The following is a 23961-nucleotide window of genomic DNA, read 5'->3' on the forward strand; positions in this document are numbered from 1 at the left end:
CCTGTTCTCCTCTCCCTGGGGGTCTTTGTTCCCGATTTCATGCTATCAGAGCGGCAGCATGTTTTCCTGTGCAGAGCTGTCAGGGGCATAAAAGGACCTGAGTGGGGTCACATCAAGAGGGAGGGCATGAAAAATTGGTAAAATGTATCACAAAGCCCACCCACTAGATGGTTGCCTAGCACCCTGTGGTGGGGTGTCAAGACCCCTCCTCCCCTCTGGTACCTTCCTCTTTTCCTTTTCCTTGGCTGAATTACACCTCTCTCTCACCCTGGATGACAGGGTTTTGTGCCTCACCGGTGTCTTCTTCTCCCTGCAAGGAAGACTGGTCACCTGCCTGCTTAAAAAAAAGTCATCAGTTTCTTAGGTATCTCAACTGTTGCTAAAGGAAAGAAAATGTAAAACAAAAATGATCTACATATATATATGTATATATATATATATATATATACGTCATTATCATTGCCCTATATATACATTTTAATTGGTGAAAATTTGTGTTCATTTAGTGAATTTGACTAATAGGTTGACAATTTTAATTTAACTTTTGAACAATTCACTGTAGCATTTACAAAATGTACTGTCGCAAACATTGTGTACAGTGCTAACCAAGCTTATCAGATAACCAGAACTATTTCAGCTGCATAGAATTAGACTTTCAATAATTGTTCAGTCTTAATTTTTATCAAATACAAGCGTAATGAACTCAACAAACTACATTCCTATTAGACTGTCACTAATCACCGATTAAGTTTTCAATAATTTGTAATTGACTCAGCAGCGACAAATTACCTCACTCTATGTTTCCTTTAATTGATTTCCAGCTGGAGCTATGGTGCAATAGGTAAATTGAATGAGAGTGCAGTGTTTTCAGGTGCTTAGTAAGTGTTTATACTCCATCAACAGCACTGCGGTTGACTATATTTAAATGTGCTACAGTGATTGCTTCATGTTTGAATGTGGAGTTGTTTCCTCATTAACAGGATAAATGTTCTTTTTGAATCTGGGGCATTAAAAAGAAAACATGAATGCCTGCAGCACTGCTGGTTACTTCTGGAGATTACAAAGCTTCCTTTCGGGAGCATGACAACTGCTGCTAACAACATTCAAATGAATGCCACATTAAGAGCAATTTAGTCATGCATGGTCTTATTGAGAGGTTAAGAGAAGCCGGTACGTTAAACAGTCTTGCAGACATCTGCCGCAGTTGGTTTCAAAGTGCTGACTAAAAGTGGCAGGGGACGTTTCTCAGATTAAATCTCTCATTAAGTTTTCTTTGTACAGGTGGCAGTAATGTGTCAAGAGCCTGGCCTGAGACAATGCCCTCCTCTTACTGGGACTAATACACCAGAGGAGAACCCACCCTCCTTTTACTGCCTCTACTTTACACAGAGACACAGTCACAATGAGGCATCTGGTGGCCTTTTCCTGTGTAGAAGGCTTTTTCACAGCCATTGTGTCTGCTAATGTGCATGTTTGAGAGAAAGATACAGAGAGATCAGGAGGCTTACTTTGGGTTTCACTTACTATAAAGCTTTATTTTAAATGTTTGGAGATAGTTTCCAAATTGATGCTCCCAGGCCAGACTATGAGTTTTGGTGGGTGGGCAAATGCATGCTTGTGCATCTGTTTGTGCGTGTGTGTGTCTCTGTGTAACCCCCCAGTAGTAGGAGGTCACCAGGGTCAAAGTGATGAATTTTTATAGGCCTGTTCCCTGTGTTTCAGCCCTGTCCCTTTCTCTGCGCGCCGCACTGCCTCTCAAAGACAACCATGCAGGGCAATTTGTCCTGCGGGGCCCTGTAGAATGGGCCAGCAGAGAAGTTAAATACCAGGGGGGAACACACACACACTCACACAAAACATACACATACATTCAGTTTCTCTCTCACACGCACACCCCTCCGTCCTGTTGTCCTGAATGATTTGTGGCCTGTCCATTATCCATTGCAAGGGGACAAATGCTTTTGGCCAGTTTCTGAAGGTAAAGCCAGAATGGCAGCTCTCAATGCGTGCCTTTGTTTTTAGAGAAGTTTCCCAGATGTTATAATGCACAAGATAAATAGGGCACATTATCACCACCTTGCACGCCCTCTTACCTCTCCAAGCTCATTTTTGGCGAGGGCGTGGCAGGTTAGGAGACCTCCTACGACGCACACACTGCCATCAACCCTCACTGGCAGCTCTCACACAGCTCAGCGAGTTCATGGGAAGGGGTGAGAGTTTGATTGTGAGTTGCTTGCTGTTAAGGGTGACACAGGCCAGGTTTACTAGGGTCAGCATTTGACCAGTGGGTCACACACAGGCTAACTATGCTGGTGATAGTGTGTCCACTCTCACCTCTTTTCTATGTTGAATCCCCAGCTTGTTGGGTGTGTCAATGATAAATCCACTGTGTTTGGAAGCATTAAATTAGCCGGCCACAGGGAGACAGAAGTGGATAACTCTGGCTTGTGTCCAGTCAGATTAGGTGTTGAGGGTCACAGCTGATTTACTGGCTTTCCTGTGTAATAGCTGGCAGCAAAGCAGGAGGCCAAATTTGTTGTTGCCTTTGCACACCTTAACCCAGTTGGCAGCCTCCCTTTGCTTGGCAGTGAGAAAATAATGGCGCGTTCTGACAATGCCAGTGCCCCTGCTGACACAAAGGGGAGCCCCTGTCCCATGCCTCTTGTAATGAAGAATAAACAGTTAGCTTATTGTCCACTCATTCTCTGTCTCTCTCTGTACATGGTCTCACATTTTCCCTACCTAATTGATTCCATTATAGTTATTTGCAATGTGTGTCATTGCCATTTTATTTCACTTCTACACTGTCAGAAATGCCATGCTGCTGTGTGTGGGTTTTCTTAGTTCCAGGCACAGTGGATCTCCTCCATCTGTTGCCTGGACCAGAGACAGAAGGCTTGAATGCGTGTGTGTCTTTGCCCCTTGAAGTGGGACAGATTGCTTTAACCTCTCTTCTAAGGAGAGCAGCTGGAATAGAGAGCTCCTTTAAACAGCCACTTCCTCCTTCGACAGTCATGAGATTATCCTCCAGTGATGCACAAAGCCAGTGCTTTCCTTTGCAACCTCTCATCCCAGCCCCTGGCCTCTGGCCCTCTACAAACACTGTGTTGACCTGTGACCCATAATGCAGACACGTAATGCCAAGTCACTTTGTGGGATCACTTAGGGAGCCCAGAGGAGTGTCGATATCCCTACTGTCCACTGGGCTACAGATGCTTGTTCCTGACAGCCACCAGAGTCCAGACCCTAACCCTATTGAGAATCTTTGGGATCTGCTGGAGAAGACTCATCAATATAAAATCTTAAATTTATCTTAAAATTGCAACTCTGGACTATAATAAATGTTGTGATGTTGCAGAAGTTTATCGAAACGTTGCCACAGCGAATGTGTGCCATAATCAAAGCTAAAGACGTCCAGCAAAAGATTAGAGTGTGTGACAAGCAGTACATTCCCCCATTCCCTATCTTCCTCTCTACCTTCTCCAGTCTATTATTGACATGTATCACATCAGGCGCTAGTTGCAACCAAATTAAATAAACAGACAGATCTGTTAAGAGTTCCTGCACAGGCACCTGGGCTCTGCTGGCAGTAGTTAGGAGGCGTCACTATACACACAGCCTAGAATGATAGCATGGGGGTCTCATTTTCCAGTGTCAGGTGGACAAAACTTAGTGACAGAGACGCTGCTATCAGGGAGGACTGATGCCTGGCGGAAGTGTGTGTGTTTGTGTGCGCGCATGTGTGTGTGTTGGAGGAGGGGGATGTTTTTCACAGAAGACGACAGTGGGAGAGCTGTGATCAATAGGTTGCAATCAGCCACCACCAACCGCACTGACACACTGATTGGTCAGTCGATGAACTCATGAGTGAATCAATCACATGTCAGTATCCTCAGTATCCAGCAGTATGTAGAGGTCCAGCCCAGGATATCTAAAGACCTCTACTCCAAGTATTTATTTTGACATTAAAAAATATTAAATATATGTGATACATACCTTGAATAAATCAAGTCTATCTGACTGGATCTGTGCTCTGCAGTTTTTGGAATGAACCACATGCAAAATCTGCATTAGGATTCTTGAAGCTAACTATTTAATTCACCCAGAAATGTGGGGTCTGCTCAACTTGAGGAAAAGACATTTTCCCACAACAAATAGCTGCATTAGCTAATTGTATTTCTTTCCTAATTGAACCTTCATTGCAGTAACACTCTTGGCACAAGGTAGAGCCTAACACAAGTACAAAATCTGTGGTTCAGTTATCTTACTTGCAATGATGTCATCCCACTCTTATCTACTCTTACCTATATATATATAGTCTTATACATGTTTGCATCTGTATGCATTTGCACGTACATGCTTATTTTGGTGCATATTTGCTGCTGCATGATTAGTAAAGGCTTTTTTTTTTTTTTTTTTTTTTTCCAAGCCTTGCTGACTTCATTATCAAAATCTTTTGAACATGAATGGGTGGTCTTTTAAATATCGATGCTGATTGTGGCACTAAGCACTGTGAGCATCTGGCTTCAGTTATAACAGTGAGTTGGTAGGAATTTTTGCTTGACTGACTTTTGGATTTGCAAAACGGAAGTTTTCCAACCAAACAGAGGTTTGGTTGGAAGACTCATAAAACCATAAGCTTGTAGAATCCAAACACATCAAAGTTTATTGAATCTATATATTTTAAATGTGAAACTCCCAATCTTTGTTACACCTTCTGAAAAGCTAGTTAATGCTGCTTGTATTTGAAATGCAAAAGAATTGTACAGAACCCAAAGTATACCACTCGACCACATTTGGTTCTAACCAGAGGCGGCAAAAAATAATTTTCTGTGATTGTCTTTGCTAGCTGTGGCTACAATGACTTTTTGACAAGGATAGTATCTCTTGCCCTTCTCACTAGCTCCTTCTTTGGCCTATTCATTGCACAAAGCTGCTTAAGCACACTTAAGCGCATTAGCATTTGGCTGCCAGGGGACCATATTGACCCTGCATTTGGATGGCCTAAATGAGTGAAAGATGGAGCGATTTGTTAGGGCTTTAGAAAGTTGCTTTTGGGTAGGGGGAGGTTGAGCATGAAGGAATGGGGTTGAGGCAGTTGGGTGGGGGGGTTGCAGAGAGCTGTTCCACTTTCTCTCATGGCACCGTGTTTGTTCAGATCTGGTGTGCCATTTCTACGTGGCCGAAGCAGGACTGATTTGTGACATTTCGGTGTAAAGGGCCCTTTTCTGCTCGCTATATTGGCTTGACCCGATTATCTAATCTGTGCTTTGAATTTCAATCAGGTCACCCAGTCTCTGCCATGTGTTATGGGAACCACTGGCTGAGGGATTACCTCATTCAAATGTCTTCAAACACAGATGGTCGAATGTTTAACTAATTGTTAAAAGAGTCCACAAAGGGGAATTTAACCATGCACACAGTCCATGGGGTCAGTACATAGATAGTGTGTGGGGTGGTTCTTTAAAAATCATTCAAATGTGGCACAGTTTAGTGTATGCAGACTCCAGTAATAGGTTTCTCTCAGAGCATTTTAAGCCACCAGAGTCAGGGTATGTGTGTGTATATGTGTAATCCTGTGGGCGATTGGTATTCTTGTTACTTTTTGAACATCTTTATAACTAAATAAAATAAAAGTGCAAATTAAATAATAGTTAGGTTATTTTACCTTTTTTTTGAGCACGCATACAGTATTGCTAATTGGTGTAGATCTGAACATTCTTTCCCGATCTTTGTCATCAGCCTCTCTGTTCTTATGTCATCTCCAGAGTCTCTGCTCCACTGCCACCATGCAGACAGTCAGAGCCGCCGACACCAATGAAGTTGACAAGCTAATATTCAGAGAAAGTGATAATGACCGAAAGGTAAGCTCATAGTACTGACCTGTCATAACCTCATTAAGATGAACAGGAATCTGGAAACTGAATTTATGTTGTTTTAATAATGGCAAATTTGTCTTAAGGCCTAGACACACAAGTAAGAGGCGGAGTGAAATACACCTGAATTTATCTCTTCTATAGGCTGCAGACATGCAGGGTCAGTTGGTAAACTACTGTAGCTGTAAACTAAACTGTAAAAGACCAGGGAGGTACTTTCTGTTTACCAACGAATAGGCTTAGATAATGTCAGCATTTAAAAGTTAATCCAGGAGGAGGCTGACTAGCACCTAGTTATAATGTCTCTAGCATATGCATTGCCACGTGGGGGCGACATGTATGGAAGAGCATAGATACCAGCAAGTATATCCCTGGCCTAACACAGCAGCAAGCAGAACCAGCATGAACAGTCATTAGTTACAGAGTTATTAAACAGGAGGACATGGCACTAAATTAAAAATCAGGACCCAGGTTATTTTCACCCACCAATTCCTGTCTCATAACTTTCTGAAGCTGTTAATTATCTAAGTGAACATGGCGAATCATCAACAATATCGTCCCCTGTTTTGGTCTCTCCAGATATTTGTGTGGATGTATTTTGTATGCAAATATGGTTGTTGCGATTTCACTGTCATTTTAAACACTGGTGTAATCAGACCTCAAGATAAATACTATGATGCCTCTATACTGCTTGTTGCAAATTCCACTTTTGGACTTAGATCTTAATGTGAGGTGATAGGTTGCGTTAACATGTGATGTGATATGAATTGGTGTGATGCATCAGTGAGACACATGTAGAATTAACTGTGCTGTCTGCCACTGCAGCACACTGCTGGTCATTAGTGCTCTAATTGCAAAGGGCAGTTCACTTTGCTATCGGTATTAATCAGAACACTGTTTCTCTCTCGCCTCTGATTTAGGTTATTCTTCAACTTGAAAAGAAGCTCTTTAATTATGTCAACCAGGACGTTTTCCGGGAAAACAATGGGACCTCAGTAAGTCACCTCTTATTCTTCCTAACCATTTATATATTCACTGACTGTTATCGCTCCTCCTGTAGTTTATTACAGGTTTAATTTTTCTTGTTGACTTTATAGACTTTATTTTTCCACTGCATTGTCAAAACAGATGCTCTTTAATACATTTTGATTGTCTGTTAAAGGGGGAGATCAGGAGCTTGAAAATCAAAAGATTTTTTTTGCAGCTACTAAACATGATTTGGAGGCATTTCATATTTGAATAGTTGATACAGAAAGGGTGGTGTAAAGGTATATGGGCAGAAAAGTTCTGTGCAGCTGCTGACCTGACCTAATGCAGATGTTATAGATGATGGCCTCACATCACTCACATATCCACATAGAGCCCAAGTTGTGTGTAGATGAAATGAGCTTTGACTGTCTACAGAAGAGAAACACCCAGTACACACTTAAGCTTTTATATGGCTATATATTACATTAAGTAACTCAAAGTTAGACCTTATTAAAATCCACATGAGGGTTGCACACACCCACACACACCTACATTAACAGACTGGACTGTGTCATAGACTGGAGGCACAGAGCTTATTTATGCCCTTGGCCATATAATGTAAAAACATTATATGAGTTGTAGGGGATAAATCAATATTTATTGTTTTCATTGGAAAATTATAAACTTACAAAAGTTTAATATCAAGGTAATTGTGGATCAGAGTGAAATGTATTATTGACCTTCTGGTTCTCCACATGGGTTTGCTTCATGTATAACAGTGGAATGCTGCATTTGCTATATTACTACAACTGTAGAACAAAGCTGGTATCAAGTAACACATAGAATATACAGAAAAGTGTATATACAGATTTGTTTTCCAGCGGCAGTCTTATCCTTTTGCATCCTGTTGATGTGCTTATTCTTCACTTTTTCTTTGATAAAACCCTGCTCATAAACGAAAACACATTTACTTTTATAAATCTAGCTTCAGTCTTCCTAAACGCGAATGCTCTGTGTTTTATGTTAATTCTAGAAAGAGATGTATTCCACAGCTTTTTTTTCATGTAGAGGAAAAATAGTTATCATACTATTACATAACCCCTGTTACGTCACCGAGCCTGAGGGCTGCTGGCACGTGCCTCTCTATTTTTTTTTTGAAACTCTATATTGTGCTGGTGTGCACCTCCTTCTTGCTGATTGGCTCCTTGGTTTGAGGGGAAAACCGACCCAGACATTACATCTCCACCTCCTTTCAACACACACTGATAAATAAAATAAAAAGTAAAAATCAGCACGTGTGCTTTACAACAGTGACATACAGAAACTGTAACCTCTTGACACACAACCATGTTAGACTTCTTCTTCTATAGCAGCCTCCTGTGCCCACTACATTGTTGCACTTGGTCCTCTCAATATTTGGTTTATTCAGAAACGTTGGGATCTTAAAAACAATTTGAAGTGAAGTTCTGAGGGTTAACTAATTTTTGGCGACACAATTTCAGTTGTAGATGTGGTCGTTTAATGCATTTCCTGTGTTTCTCTATAATGGTCAAACTCAGGTCAAAACAGCAGAATAGGGCAGTATTTAGCTGTATTTAGAGTTTGGACACTGGCAGGTAATGACCTTGGGCGTTGTACTGCAAGACGTGAGAGAGTCAGTGAATTTGATCACCAGAAATAAGTGGGAACCATGACCGTGTAACAGTAGCTGGAGGAAGCTGAAGTACCCAGTCATTTCCTCTTCCCATCCTCCCTTTCCTCCTCTTACTCCTCCTCCTCCTTGCCAAGCCAGACAAGATGGATGACATAATGGGGGCATCAGAGATAATCTGATGGTCATGGTCTAGTTAAACACACCATGTTATGATCCTTATAAAACAAACTACCTTTCCAAAAGGATAAATGTCCCTCCTCACACTCCTCCACTGGGGACGGGGAAAGAAAAAAAAATCCATTGCATCCTTCATCAACTGCAAGACTTGTACCAGCTTGACAGAAATTTAATTCGAGGCAGCTCTTGAAAATAATTATTGTATTTTGAGAGGAGTAATCATTGGCTGGGACATGATTGAATGTGTCCATGCCTATTGACTTTTGCTATGATTAATAGGTTTGTTTAGTCGATATTCCCATCGAAATTGTATAATTAATTATCCCCGGTGCTGTCATGGCAGGACGATGGAGAGCCCTGATGAGTATTTGGGAAGATTAAATTTTCTGGGCGCTCGTGGCATCAGGGGGCACCCAGGGGCCTTGCTCCAGTGGAAAGATGGGAGGAGCGTGACTGTGTGTGTGTGTGTGTGTGTGTGTGTGTGTGTGTGTGTGTGTGTGTGTGTGTGTGTGTGTGTGTGTGTACGTGTGTGTGTGTACGTGTGTGCATGTGTGCACATGCATACTGGGTGTGTTTGTGCTGTGCTTCTCTAGACCTGCACAGCCCCCCCCCCCCACAGCAGCACACACCCACAGGTCCGTCCCCCTCTTCCATCCCCATTGATTTTGTTTCAGTATCCCTTTATTGTAACTTTATCAGTGTGGTGTCGGCAGATGGGGGACCAGGAGAGGAGGGTGTGTTTGTGTACTAGCTGTAGTAAGTGATGAACCCTTTCTGTCTGGCCTGCCTCTCTTTGTCATGCTGGCAGTGTAGCTCTCAGCATTACTCAGAAAGCCCAGAGACATTTTAAACACGAGACAAACATAAAAAAAACAAAAAAAACAAATGATGCTGCAACTCAAAGTTGTTTCATATTTTACCTGCCAGGACCCTTAATGACAACACAGAAGCCGTGCCTCATAAAATCTGACCCCACAGGATTTCTACAGACTACATTGTCTTAGGTTAACTCTTGTATTATGAAAGCACTGGCTGCTTTCTTAGCCTTCTGATGTTTGATGGCATACATGTATAATAAATCAAATGCACTTTTATACAGCTTCTGTCATTAACCTTAGTTTTTACTGCCCTTGTTTGACTCTCTGTGATTGTCCAGTGGACATTTTGACATATTCCGATCATTGTATGAGAAATCACATGTCATCTACATAATTGAACAGGCGTTGGTGTACTGTAGCGTTGAATTTTTGGTTGGACCGGCCCCTCTCTACACCAATCGGCCCCCACTGTCAAAGGCAGTTTATTGCTTTTCCACACAAAATAATAAAGATCCCATAAAAAGAAGGAAAAATATGGTCCATGCAATGAAAGCCAAGTGTGAGGTGTAAAAATCAAATTAAATGACCTTTCACCCCAGCATTTATTGATGGGTTTTAATGGCAGCAGGTGTTGTCACAGGGGATATTTGACAACACGTAAATCAAAGCACAATTACAGGTGGTGGACAACTCACCAGCACAGTGAGAGGGACAGTTGGAGGCCAAAGACCTTGTATTCCTACTTCTCTCTCCCCCCTGAACTTCCTGCCTCTTAACCATCACCTCTTCTCTGATTTAGGAGGCTGCTGATCGTCCAAGCAAAGAGAAATTTGGGGCTATGACAGGGTGGTTTTTACCCAGACACTTCTCCATCTTTTTCCTTCTGTGATATAGCCAGAGTGGTATCACCTCAGCAGCTCCCAAGGTCATTTGTGGTTGACGGACTTCTCTTGGCTTTATAATGCCACAAGGCCTTGAACCAGTATAAGCAGCTTCTTTAAAACCACTGACCCAACAAAGCAGTAGAGCATTATGCTTAATTTGACCTGGAATGAAATGTAGTGTGAAATGTGTTCACCTGAAAGAATTGCTCAGCATTCACTTAAGGCACACTTCATAGATACACACAGCCATATGTTGCTCCTCCTCTGCTGTTTAAACAGGCACACTCTGAGGTGGTAATCTGAGGTGCTTTACCTCAAACAAATAGAATCACACCTGTGAACATGTACAGAGCCACCATACAGTAATTCATAGATTATCTATAGGTGTTCTGTGCCTATAGAAAGTTCCCTGGTGAGGCTCTCTCAGGCTTTCACTGCAGCTGCCTTCAGCTTTCGTTGTTGTGCGATCTTTCAGCCTTTAGTCTTATCATCTTCAAATGCAATACATCTCACTCAGTGATATTGTGTCTCTTCACTGTTAAAAAGCTCTTTGGTTGTTTTGGCTGTATGTTTAAGTTGGTCACTTTCTACAGAATTAGAAGGTATTTAGATCCTGAAAGTTTCAGTAATGCAGGATATAAATAAATCATGCATTGAACATCCTTTACAATATAGTTAAACTAGTATAGTCATTTTAATACTAATTCATTAATGTCTAATCAGTATTTTATAGTCATAACTGAGAGGTCGAGAGTCAGATCTTGTATACGTCTGGCATATAATCTATAGCAGTACATAATTTCAGCAAATCATCATCTTTACAGTGTAAAATGTTAAACTTTGAACAAATTCAAATTAATTATTTAAGTAACAATGTTTTAAATGTGGAGTAAAAAGAACAAGATTGTTCTCTTGTTGTGATCAGACGTCTACAGTTGGTTACATTTGTATACAAGTACCTGTAATTTACTTAAGTACAGTACATAAGTAAATGTTTCACAGTGCATTTCAGTACCTTCAAATTAAACAAGTAATTTAGTTAAGGGTGGCCAGGGACAGCAGGGTTTGGGTTCATCGAAGCAACACGTACTTTATGTACAATAAGACGAGAATCTGCTTCTGTCTGAAATCAGAAAGCCACTGATGCAAAGATTACTACAGTATGATGAGTAAATCTGCCACTTTAATAACTGTAAACTGCAAAAGCAAGAGTAAAACGCTTACTATTCATTGGGACAGTAACTATGGGAAGAGGTGTGTCTTGGCAAGCATACAACGAAATATACATTTCAGTTTCACAGTGAATTACCAGGTTTTGTGAAAACTATATATAATATATTATAATATTTTTGTCGTCCTCAAAAATCCAGTCAGGGTTAAACACACACGCTAGAGGATGGAATGGGTGGGTGTATGGTGAGATGGGGTGTACAGTGGAGCGTGGGGTTGCATCCCCTGCTCTGCCATCCCTCATCCACAGTGTGTGAGTCTCTCCTGTGACCCCGGCAGTGTGAGTTTGATGAATGCAGCACATCTGCCCTTCTGAACCACTGAGACTTCGTTTGGGAGGCCCCTCTGCCTGCAAGTAATGGCCACTGTTCTACACCACTGACACATAATCACACATACACACAAACACACAGAGCGTTACGGTGAAGGCACTTACTGGACTTTGTCTTATTTATATATGTGTACTCACCAGTGGTGTGAAGACAAACAACGCTTGGTCATACATGCACAACATAAATATGTCAATGTAGATTGAAGACTGTAGTTACCTTCTACTGATACAGTATTCAAATGACATCCACCTCCCTCCTAGCATGTCTCCACTTTGTGGGGATGTCCTTCCAAATATTACCCATGAGCACCACCTTGATACTTCATCATCTAGCCGTCAACATATTGCTGCATGTAATACACCAATGTAATGTCATTAATGTCAAGCTGCCTATACTACTGCTGTCAGTGTGATACCATCTAGGATGAGGTATTTGTCAGGCCATAATTGTAGCCTGGTTTTTGAAATATGTACAATAGCCCAATTTACCACTAAACGAACACGTGTCAGCTCTGTCATGATATCTTTTCTGTGTGAAAGGAAAAAGGCGGGGCTAGTCCTCTGAGGTTGCTTGGAAACGTCGTTGTCAGTCTCTCAGGGAGTCAGTCATGCAGGTGCCCAAGCTACCTGTTCATCTCCCAGATAATTAATGTGTACAAGAAGCCACTAATTGCGCTTTTCACTAATGATTTATGGGTTTTGTAAAAGGGGGAAAATTGGGGGAAGTGTGTGTGTACACTCTAGTGAGTGAGTACAGCTGGGTGAGGAGACATGATTGATGAAGAGTGTGTGGATGCACTGTCAGTGTGAAGGGATAGACCCCCACAGAATATAACTAACACACATACACACACACAACTGGTCAGCTCTGGTCAATATTTCACCAGTACTGGTTATATGGGTTTAATAGATAAAATAGTAAAGATGGTGATGTCATCCTTTAGTGCCAGCTAACCTTTAGAGAATGTGAATGTAAAACAGACTAAATGTTAAGAATCACTTCTCTTCCATCTGATTTAAACTGCCAGAAATAGTAATAATATACCTTTATTCATTACCATTCCTTTTTTTTTCTTTCCACAGCTTTTAGAGTTTGACAAAGAGCTGTCTGTGTTCAAGGACCGGCTGCATGAACTGGAGATCTCTTTCCCACCCAGGTATAGAGAAATTTCATATCAACACACAACTTTGTTTGACACTGTTGCATTCATTCTACAAAACTCTGCATCACTACACAACTCTGTGAATTCGCCGATTGTCTGTCTTTGCTTCCATGACATGAGGTCTCAAATATATTAAACCATTCAAAGCTTCAGCTTTGCGAACATACAGAACATATAGTCAGTTCACTTGAAACTTAAGTTTGGATCTGAATTGCACATGGACCTCATTGGATAGCCAAATTAATGAATGGAAAAGAATGAATCATTGACATGAATAGAGCAAACACCAGCTCTAAGGTGTTCTATCACATGTTGAAACATGTAGTGATTATGTTTACCAGATCATGGCCATATGGACTCATTTTTAATATGTAAAATAAGGAGTCTGTAGTCACCCCCTTATTGGCCAAAATGGTTTAATGAAAGCTGTTGGATCTCTGTTTGATAGCTCTCAGTTACATTAAGGATGATTGAATATGGTCCCAAACTGCTCCCGTGTGTATATGCATGTTGTGTGTGTTGCTGCGCGTTGGCTTTTGGCTGCATTGATATTCCGTCTCAGTGGGACTTGGGGGAGATCGGAGCGGGTGGTCTCCTCTCCTCTTCCTCAAACAAATGCATTTGCAATTAGCCCTTTCAGAGGAGAGGGAGGGCAAACACGCGGCAGGCGCCGAAATATGTTTCGCGAGCAGCGCGTTAATGGCGCTTGACCTTTGCCGTCGGTTGTGACTCAATCAGTGCAGATAATGAAACGCTGTAATCAAACAATAATTACTTGATAAACTGCTCTAGTGGCAGGCGCAGGGCGGCGGGGGATTTTAGTTTGTCTGTGTGTGTGTGTATGTGTGTGTGAGAGAGAGAAAGAGAGAGAGAGGGGTCTTGGGATACAGAGAGCTATCAAAGTGTGAGTTTGAGATTCGGTGTGTGTGTGTGTGTGTGTGTGTCAAGGTTGTGCTAGTCCCTGTTTTTTAAATGACTCTGTGTCTTAATCAGGGACCCCATTTACATCACTTTGCATAAGTGACAGTTGGATTTATTGTCCTTTTACACTGGCTGACTTTTGCACCTATCCATATAATACTGAATCATCTCTCCACAGGGAGGAATGAATGTGCTGCTCTGGAAGAATACAAATGATTCCTACATACTTGAGGTGATGATGAATCAAATAGATGAAACCCAGGAGCAGCATATGAAATTTGATTTGATCTACTCTGTGTGTGCGACAAACCACATCATTGTCAGCCTTGTAATGGGTAGCAGTGGCCTAGTTAAACTTAAACAACTGTCTCCTCCCACTTCTCACATACACACTCACCATACACACACCACACATACATGTAGTGGCACACCTCCCCCTGTCAGGTCTTCCTTGTGCTCCATGAGCAATCAAGCCTCAACGATTGTTCTCCATCACATAGCCTGCTCTGGACCGGCCCCTTGCCATCTGTGGGGTTATTACTCTTTTTAATGCAGCCCATCAGAGCACCCCTCACTGACACACACACACGCACACACTCCTGCATGCACATGGCCTACTTTTGTTCAAATCTATAAATCAATACTAGTCACAAACATTTAATCTGCAAGTTAATTCTGTCTGGTGTCCGACGGTAGGTAGGAAGTCAAAATAAGACGTGCTGCCAAACAAGTGAAGCAGCAGGTCTAAGGTCTTAAAACACTGTATCCTTAGCTTTTTGTTTTTAGCAGGTAACTCTAGCTGAAGCATCCAGAGGAGAAAGCTAATTTTTTTGCATTTCATATGAGGTTTTGTTAGACAAGCACTGTACAACAAAAGCTTTGCATTATCACTACAATTGTACTATTTTGCTGTATTTTCTTCATTTAAGATGGTGTTAGGGTTTGCGATTGAATTATAAACAAATAGGTTAATTAGACTAGATTTAATTAGACAATCTTGTACCTTTAATAGACAAAATTACCTCTGTACACCAAAAGTCAGTTTATCAGTTTAGCCTTATTACCCATAACAGAAGCCACAATGGCCATCACACACTAACCTTACACTGAAAAACACTGACCGCAGCTTCTCACTTGGCACATGGATTATCTGTGGAAATTGAAATTACAGACAATGTGAAGGACGCTATATGAAGCCAGCCTCTACAGTAACCATATTAGGAATTATAACCAAAATGTCACAAAACTGCAAGATCAAACTTGAAAAGAGGCCCAGCAAACCAAAATAAGTTTGCCTCAGATGGTGTGTAGCGTGTTTGGCATGTACCTGGCCAGGATGACGTTTTCTGAATAACTGTTGTCATTGTTCTTGGGCTTTGAACTCAAAATAACTACAGTTGTATTAAACACACAGGATTTCCTACCTAACATTGTAGAGGTGTCCTGTACTGTACATTGCTCTGTCACCATCCATTCACACGTGAATTTTCCCCTGTATCTCTGTAGTGGCTCCAAACTCTAAAATGCATACATGTATCTCTTCACTTTCAAGAAGTCGTTTGTCAAAGACAGCCATGACAAGTCTAAGTACTTGTACACTGGGGTGAGGAATTTGCCCAGGCCTTGTCACAGTTGAACCTGGAGCCAGACGGCTGCTGTGCACTGATAGAGCGCGGGACGACTCACACACATACATTCATACAAAAGAGCCCATGTATGGTCAAGAGTTTTCATAGCCAGTGTACAATACTTGAAGATAACAGATGAGTCTATTAATCAGAAATCAGTCATTTATTTAGACACAGTTCCTCCATCATATATAATGTTTGAAAATGCAACCAGCCATCAAGGCATTATCTTTGCATAGGCTGCAGCATGACCATTTGATTTAAAATAATGTTAAGTTTTACTATTCATTATGGTATCTTTGATTTCATATTTGAAATAGCATAACTAAGGTAATACCCCCTAAAACATACTAAGGCAACAGTAACTTATTCATGTATTTTGATTGATTTAGGGAAAAGCTTTTAGTACTCCTCTGATCCGATTTCTTTGCCATTTTTTTGCACAAGATCGATGCAAAAATTCAATCGGGACTGAAGCTTTAAGAGGAAATGTAGTGGACAATGAGGGAGCAGTGGAAGAATGCATTCAGCCTGTAACATGGTTACTGGGAATGGGTTTTGAGGGAGATTTTGAGTGACATCAGACCTGTGGTACAACTCCATCAGTGGACATCACAAGCAATTTAAGGGCAGGGACATGGTATGGAAGTTGTGCTTGATGAGAGGAAAAGAGTTGGAGAGATGGCTACTGTCCTACGTCTCTGTTTGCATAGCAGTAGGAGAGAAGCCAAAGTACATATGTATACAGATGCATACAGTCCATAACATCTTGTACATGGCTTGGGATGTAAAATACGGTAGAACATTCAGCACATGAAGAACTGAATGTGAAGCTCAAGTAAAAGGTCTATTTTTTGTCATTTATTCTAATGCTTAGCAGAAGAGTACATAGAAAAAAGGGAAGGTGTCGGAGGCAGAAGGGTGGTTTCAGTCATGTGTTTGTGTTTCCGATGTCTACACATGGAAACGTGGAGGATCACAGTGTGGCCTTGAGGTTAGGAGGTGAGGTCAGTGAGGAGGCAGGAAGTGAAAAACAGTCGGATGTTGGGATGCTCCCTGAGCCCAACTGTGGAACACTGTGTAATATTCACAGGTTCATGAAATAGGGAGGGGGAAGTTTGAAAACTGACGCTAGACAGAATGACTTGAGCTGAGGGGAGATTTTGGTGAAGTGATGTAAATGTCTAACCACCAGCTCCTCAGTAACTGCTAATAAATGCATATGAGATGTATTTGATTTGAGCTCACATAGATCTCTCCTGTTCTGTGAAGAACAATCTACACAATACCCGCCTGAAGTGCCTGTACAAATGATGTCACCCTCTCTGCATGCATATTTCACTGTGACTACATTACTCCTATAGCCCTGCTGTTCACATATGAAGGAGTCTTCTTGTTCTCTTCTCTATGAATTGCTATTCTATACTAGCTCACAGATGTAGTTTAATGCCAATGTTTAGTTAAAGCAACTATAACTGTGTGGCATGTGTTGGGTTAGCGTGGCCACAAGTATCAGTGTTACACACTGATGTACTGAACTAGAACATTGTTTTACAACCATCAGCACATTCATCATTCTAACTACTAGAGAGCCTGTGAAAATGATGAGGGGCCATTGTGGTGATAATAGCTCAAGATTGCCCACTGTTGTGTGTCACAGCCTCTTGTCTGAGATGATGCCACTGAGAGGGAGGCTTTGTTAAAACAATCTTACACGGAGAGGATTAAATGGATGCCATCTGTGGCTCCTTGTCTTCATTTACAGCAGCTGAAGGCCGAACATGTCATAACTGAACCCCAGCAGGCCGTGAGCCATGAGCTACTGATGGCATTTCACTCTGTTTGTACTGCACTATGCCAATGTTGTGCCTGCGAGCCTCCCAGCTCTACAAACTGAAGCAAACATTCAGCTTTATTGATAGCATTTGGCTGATATTTTTGAATCTCTCTTCCTCTCTCTCTCTCTCTCTCTCTATCTCTGTCTCTCTCTCTCTCTCTCTCTCTCTCTCCCTCTCTCTCTCTCTCTCTCTCTCTCTCTCTCTCTCTCTCTCTCTCTGTCTCTTTCTCTCTTTCTCTGTGTTGTGTTTTGCCAAGCTTCCCCTGACAACGGCTAACAAACATAGCTGCAGAGGCAGCGAGTCATTTGAAAACCACTTTCTGACTTTTTAACCAATCCCAGCCAGGTACTTGCCACTCAAACATCCCACGATGCTCTTTAGCACTCTTGACCTTATGTCACTGATAGTATAATTCTTATCTTTGACTTCCTGCCCTGCCTATATTCACATGTTTATACTGCCCTCATTAAATACTGACTAAGTGCATAACCCACTGTTTGGCCTGTCACATACTTGTCATTATGTAGAACAAGGTAATAGGTTTTGACGGGGAGATAGGAGAATATGGGTCAAGGAAGTCTAGTCTGGAGCAATCTGGAGCTACGACTGTGTCCGGTCCATGCCTATACCAATAACATCCTAAAAACATTTTATACATAGCTAGTTTTTTTGTTTGTTTTGATTTTTTTATCTTCAAATTTAGAACTTCTATTGCTCATTGTTTTAATGTTTGGTACATATAGTACCAGGTGTTATTTTGTCTTCTACATCACAGCAGCCTCTCCTTCTGGGTGAGGCTTTGAGTGACACACTATAGGTAGGGTCGGTGCTCACCTCGCCAGTTTCTACTGTTGCAAGACAAACAAGCTGACACCAGCTGTGAGTAATGTGTCAGCAGCCAAGTCAAACATTAAACCCCAGACCATGCATGAATGAATGAGCTCTTATTGGGTGCTGGAGGGTCTCGATATGTGACTGTACACATATGTGGCCAGCAATACAAAAGAAACAAGGCACAACCAGAAGGACAATGTCTGAAGCCAGCTTAACACCAGTGACCAAGATGATGGTGTCATCAGTCCATCAGTATTGTCATCATCATTATCCAGCACCTGCAAATAAAGAGACAGATGCATGATTTTATACTGCCTACTATTTGTGTCAAACCTGTGCCAAATAAATGTATGAAATTAGAAAAACTACATAGGATTGCGCTCTAGTAAAAATGTGTAAATCAACAGCACAATCTTAATCTCCTTCATTGGACCCCATTCATCATGCTTGTTTTGTTCACCTATTAAACCAAAGATCTACATTCCAGCCTTGAGGAGAAACAATTCTCCCTTAGCTTTAGAAGTTAAACCACCAGTTCTTCTTTTGATTTTATGCTACAACTTTGCCTTCCACAAATCCAACCATCTTTTGGTGAGCCAGTGGCCTGTTTGGCTGTTTGCATGTTCACACACATATACACAGTATGTGTGTGTTTGGGGATCTTCAAGTGAAGCTCTGTCCTACACAGGTACACAATTGTTGGAGTTATCAGCTTGGCCCATTAATTAGTCTAATTAGTCTTGCTGCGGGCAATAAGAGCCTGATATGAGCTGACGGCCTCCAGCCCACACGCCCTCTTGGATTGTTTATTTTCCACGATAAGTTTGTGAGCTCGCTAATCGGACACATTAATCACTTTGGCCCCAGCCTAACATTCAACTGTTTGCTGTTGCATTAAGTCTTGTTATCTCTATTGGAGCCGATGGAGGGTGCGGTAAAACAGAAAGAGGAACAACATATACCTGCACACACTGGGGCGCCGAATGGCTCTTTAATGGCCATTGTTAAGTTTTTCTAATCAGCTTTTACAATGACTAGCTGTCATCAAAAATGACTAAACAATAGCAGAAGTTTTGTTGTTGAAGTGCTTGGGGAAGTTTGCTATCAGGCGGGAGTTCATTGTTTGAAGGTGGGGGGGGCTTGATTTTCTCTCAATCTCTTTAACACTAAAATGACCCTGGGCCTGTAAGTCAATAGAGCTATAACAGAGTTCCCGATAGGAGGACTGTTCACAAGCTGTTAAAAACCAGGGACCGTCCCTCAGGAAGCAGGAGCATTCAGGCCACCCTGAAGTCGAACAGCTTCTCAAGCCCTTTGAAGACTTTGCTCTTTTCCACCCTCACTTTGCCCTCTTTCTGTCTGATCTGTTTTTATCCCCTCTCTTCTGCCTCCCTGTCTATCTGGTTTCACTCATCCTATTCTTCATGCTCTCTTTTATCCCATGATCACTTCTTTAGGCCTTTGATTAGCATACCAAACCCACTCTGCATTTCCCCCACGGTTTAAGTGCTATTAATGCTAATTGGAGGCAGGGAACTTCTTTAAGTAGCTCTCCACAGGTCTGTTTGTACACTTGGTGGGGGGCTCATTGTGTGTGTATGTGCATCTGTGTGAGTGTGTGTGTGGGTGTGTGAGCCAGATGAGGCTGCTTCATGCCCCAGCCTTAACCTCATATATTAAGTGACAAAAATGATCACTGTATTAACGCATACTGTATCCTAGTGTCTTTTAGTGCATGTGGATGTTGATTCATCTGATTCATTTGACTGTGCTGCAGAACAAATTTCTGTCTATCATTTCAATATTGATATTGTCATCTGTATATGTACTCCGATCACTTTTGAGAGACTTTTTACAATAGTGTAAAACAGGCAAGCTGTGGAGTACTTAAAAGAACAATGGTAATATATTCCTGACTAATGCCCCATTAAAATTATTTGATAATTTATTTATTTATTGCACATATTATATAGCTGTATTTGATTTAGCTTTGAAGGAATATTTTACCTGATGTTTCTGGACACAGCATAAAAGTGACACACATGCATTCAATTGTACTGTACACATACTAACCCCAAACCTTAATTCCAACATCACCTCATAATCTTTATTTAAAGTAACTTAAGCTGAACGCTAGCATGACACTCAAAATCAAAGCCCAGCTCTCTCTCTCTCTGCTTCTCTTCATGCCGTTTGTGATGCTCTCTCATGCTCTGCACAGCCTTTCAGGTATTAGTCAATAACAAATTAAAATACATAAGAATGATGCAAACCTTACCAATCAAGCAGGAAATTCTCTGATTTCTCTGCAGTGCTTCACCTCAAGCGGTAATAGCATGCAAAGGCTCTTCAAGAAAGCACTAACATGGCAGCTTTATACATAACATTGTTGTGTTCTTAAATGTAGAAAACACCAATAAATGAAAGGTAAGAATGTGCAAATCTTACATTGTGGGGTCTTTGTCCCAAACATCACGGAGCACACTGTGGAAACTGTGCAAGTCCAAGTCTCATTAGAAGAGAAGGAGGTTGAAATGATCTGCTGGACCTCTAAGGAACGATTGTAGTGCTCATACTAGTATTAGAACTAGTGTAGTATCAGTAGCTGTAGCAACTGTAGCAACTATCTACTAATTTGAAAACACATAAAGCAAACACAACCAAATGCGTAATATATTCTAGTGTATAACAAAGTCAAATAAAGCTATCAGAGCTTGGCAAGTGTGATGAATCGGAGGCCCGGCGTATGTGTGTTTATTTTATCATTAGGATATCACCGTCCTCGGAGAAGAAGCACTTTGTGTTACGCTACGGTTAGCACGTGTGGCACTGAAGGAGCAAATTGGATTGGTTTTACAGTATGCAGTCCCATTCTTACATCCTGATGAGCGCCGACAAACAAATTGGATTGGTGGCGTGTAAATCTGAAGCAGTTTGATGAGCCGAAGGGGCAAATTGAATTCTCAACAATGTAAATCTGTATCAGCTCGATGGCTCTCCGCCCAACTCCAGCCCTGCCGCCGCTTAAATCATGCGATTGTTCCCTGCTGTTCAAAGATACAATCTCTCTTGGCCATTTGCCGTGGCACCTAATCTGTTTTTGATGACCGTGTAGGGATGTAGCTATACATATGGGCAACTGAATCTCCCTCTGGCCCGCTCTGCCTAAGCGCTCTCATTCTTTTTCCTTTATTTTCTCCCTGTCTCTCTCACTCGCTTACAAACCCGCAATTACAACCTGTACAGTTGGCAGAGAAGGATTGCTTTGATTGAGCCATCCATGTGTGTTGACTCAAGAGATTACTCAGATGATTGGTCATACTAATGGACCTCCTGTTTTCTTGAGAAAACATTTTGATCTCTGTCTCTGAGATAAGGCAGATGACGTGACGTCTCATATTTATTACTCCTTTCCAGCTCTGTTGATTCATACATTTCATATTTATTGCTTTCCTTATTGGCGCTCCTCTATCGTCTTCCTCTTTGTGCAGCAATGTATCAGAAAATATAGTTTATTATTATTTGGATACTGATAAACGCTATAAATTTTGTCACCTGAGTCAATATTTTTATGTATATTGATTGTGTTTTGCGTGTGTGTCTTTTCAGTTATCCATACAGTGAAGACAGCAGTCAGGGGAAGCAGTACATGAACACCAGATGCCCTGCCTGGTGTGACCGGATCCTCATGTCTCCCTCTGCCAGAGAGCTGGTGTTAAAGGTGAATGTAAATTATTATTATTGTTATTTTAAGTAAGTAAGTTTAAATAAGTTTTAAGTCTGTTAGCTGTATATTTCCACTAACTAAAGGTCCTCATTAGTGTCTCACTCATTATTTCTACAACTCCATCGTCCTTGATCCACATTATCCTCCCCTCCTCTGTTACTTAACAGATGGAAAGATGAGGTGTCTGTGAATATTAATTTGAAACACTAAGCCGTGGGTCCACCCAGACAGTATATCCCAGCACTTATAGAGTACCATCAGGCCCCATCTTCTTCATAAAGCCACAGATCTGTCCCCGTCCTCAGAGAGTCTAACCCTGCAAGCCTTCGCTCTACTTCAAATCCATCCCAGCATTGTAAACTCAAACCAATCTGCCGCCGCTAACCCCCCCACCCCATCTCTCTCCTTCCTCCTACAGCCTGTGCTGCAGTCTGTTCACTCTTGACTCGCGATGTTATTTGGATTACTCAGAGATCCATCATGCAGCCTTGCAAAGTTTAGCCAGACTTTACGTTGCCTCTGTCTTTCTTTTTGATTTGGGAAAGAGCTGCTCTGATCACTGAAAATCAGTTTGTTGGCGTTAGCTCAGCTTTAGAGGTCTGAGTGTTTTCAGTGCTGGAGCATGCAGGCTTTCATCTGTTAATGTGTGCGACAGAGGTGCAGTAGTGTATTGTATAGTAACACCCCACAGCAGGGGCCTGCTCAGGACGTTTGGCTTTGTTTTGTTGCCACAAATGAGAAATTCCTTCCTGATCTTTCTTCTCTGCTGACTGAAGCATCACAAGGACCCTACAGTCTGACCAGAACAATAACTGATGACTGGACTACAGCACAAGTTGTGAAAAATTGACAACACTCAGTTTGTTTAACCCGTTTAATGTGTAAGAATCATGTAAAAAGTGATTCATACACACACACATACACAGCTGGGTTGATGTTTGCTTTTCTTCCCCTCAAGCACCAGCTAATTGCTTGTAATGCAGGGACAGAGTGGAGCAGTTAGTGTGTTCGCAGATTGGCTGATGATTCACTGTGCACACACTCTCTGGCTCCGAGCATTACAGATTGTTGAGACATGGGCCCGTAAACAGCCCAGCGTGTGGCGTCATCTATCATGGCACGGTCGGTTAACTCGCCATCATGTTATTTTCTGCTTGCCGAGCCCTAACACGCCAAAGGTTGCCCGCTGGCTGTGCGGTGCGGCACCAGCTCCGGGAGCGCCGGTAATGAATGTTTAGCCGAGCGAGCGCTCCCTCTCTGCCGGAGGGCCCCGGGTAATTTGTTTATCTGTCTAAAGATTATGCAGCCCGAAAATCCACAATTTTATGCTGCCTTTGTAAATTATCAAGTGTGTGTTTGATGAATGTATCTCAGGCTGTGGGAGGCAGCGACTCGCAGCCGGCTGCCAGGCAAATAGAGAGGTGGCAGTGCGTGGCCCGCTAGAAAAGGTAGTGAGGTGGAGGCACAGCGTGTGCTGACCCCACTTCACTGCAGGATTGGTCTGAAGTTAATTTGGATTTTGCTTTATGGTTCATTCTCAAGCTCTCTGTCTGTTTCTTCTGAAGTGCCAGTGCAGCTCACCGAGTCACAGCTGGTAGCACACACCATCCTCTGTGTGTGTGTGCATGTGTGTGTGTATGAGAGGGGGGTTGGGGTGCCTGTTTAAAATGTCTTTAGTTCAACCAGACAAGTGTGATTTATACTCCAGTCTGCAGATTCATGTGTGAGTGGGTAACGGCTTCTTTGTGTGCGCAGAGTAATATTGAAACATGATTCTCTCAGATAGGCACTCAGATTACAGTGGGAGTGTATTTGGTCGAGACGCAATTGTCCACTTTGTAAATCAGTCTTGCTTTTCATTTCTCTTCACTGTGTACAAGTTTCAAAGTAAAAACACTGCATAGTTTCTAA

General features: G+C 41.9%; 1 protein-coding gene across 1 annotated transcript in view; it reads left to right on the plus strand.

Moving 5' to 3' along the window:
• Window positions 1-23961, plus strand: part of LOC113159306 (inositol polyphosphate-5-phosphatase A) — a 121597-nt gene that overhangs the window by 93957 nt on the left and 3679 nt on the right. Inside the window, exons 10-13 of the mRNA XM_026355928.2 lie at window positions 5769-5864; window positions 6797-6871; window positions 13023-13096; window positions 21933-22044. Coding sequence (XP_026211713.1) covers window positions 5769-5864; window positions 6797-6871; window positions 13023-13096; window positions 21933-22044 — 357 coding nt within the window. The remainder of the gene's footprint in view (window positions 1-5768; window positions 5865-6796; window positions 6872-13022; window positions 13097-21932; window positions 22045-23961) is intronic.

Source organism: Anabas testudineus, chromosome 15 (genome assembly GCF_900324465.2).
Source record: "Anabas testudineus chromosome 15, fAnaTes1.2, whole genome shotgun sequence".
In the NCBI taxonomy this organism is placed as follows: domain Eukaryota; kingdom Metazoa; phylum Chordata; class Actinopteri; order Anabantiformes; family Anabantidae; genus Anabas; species Anabas testudineus.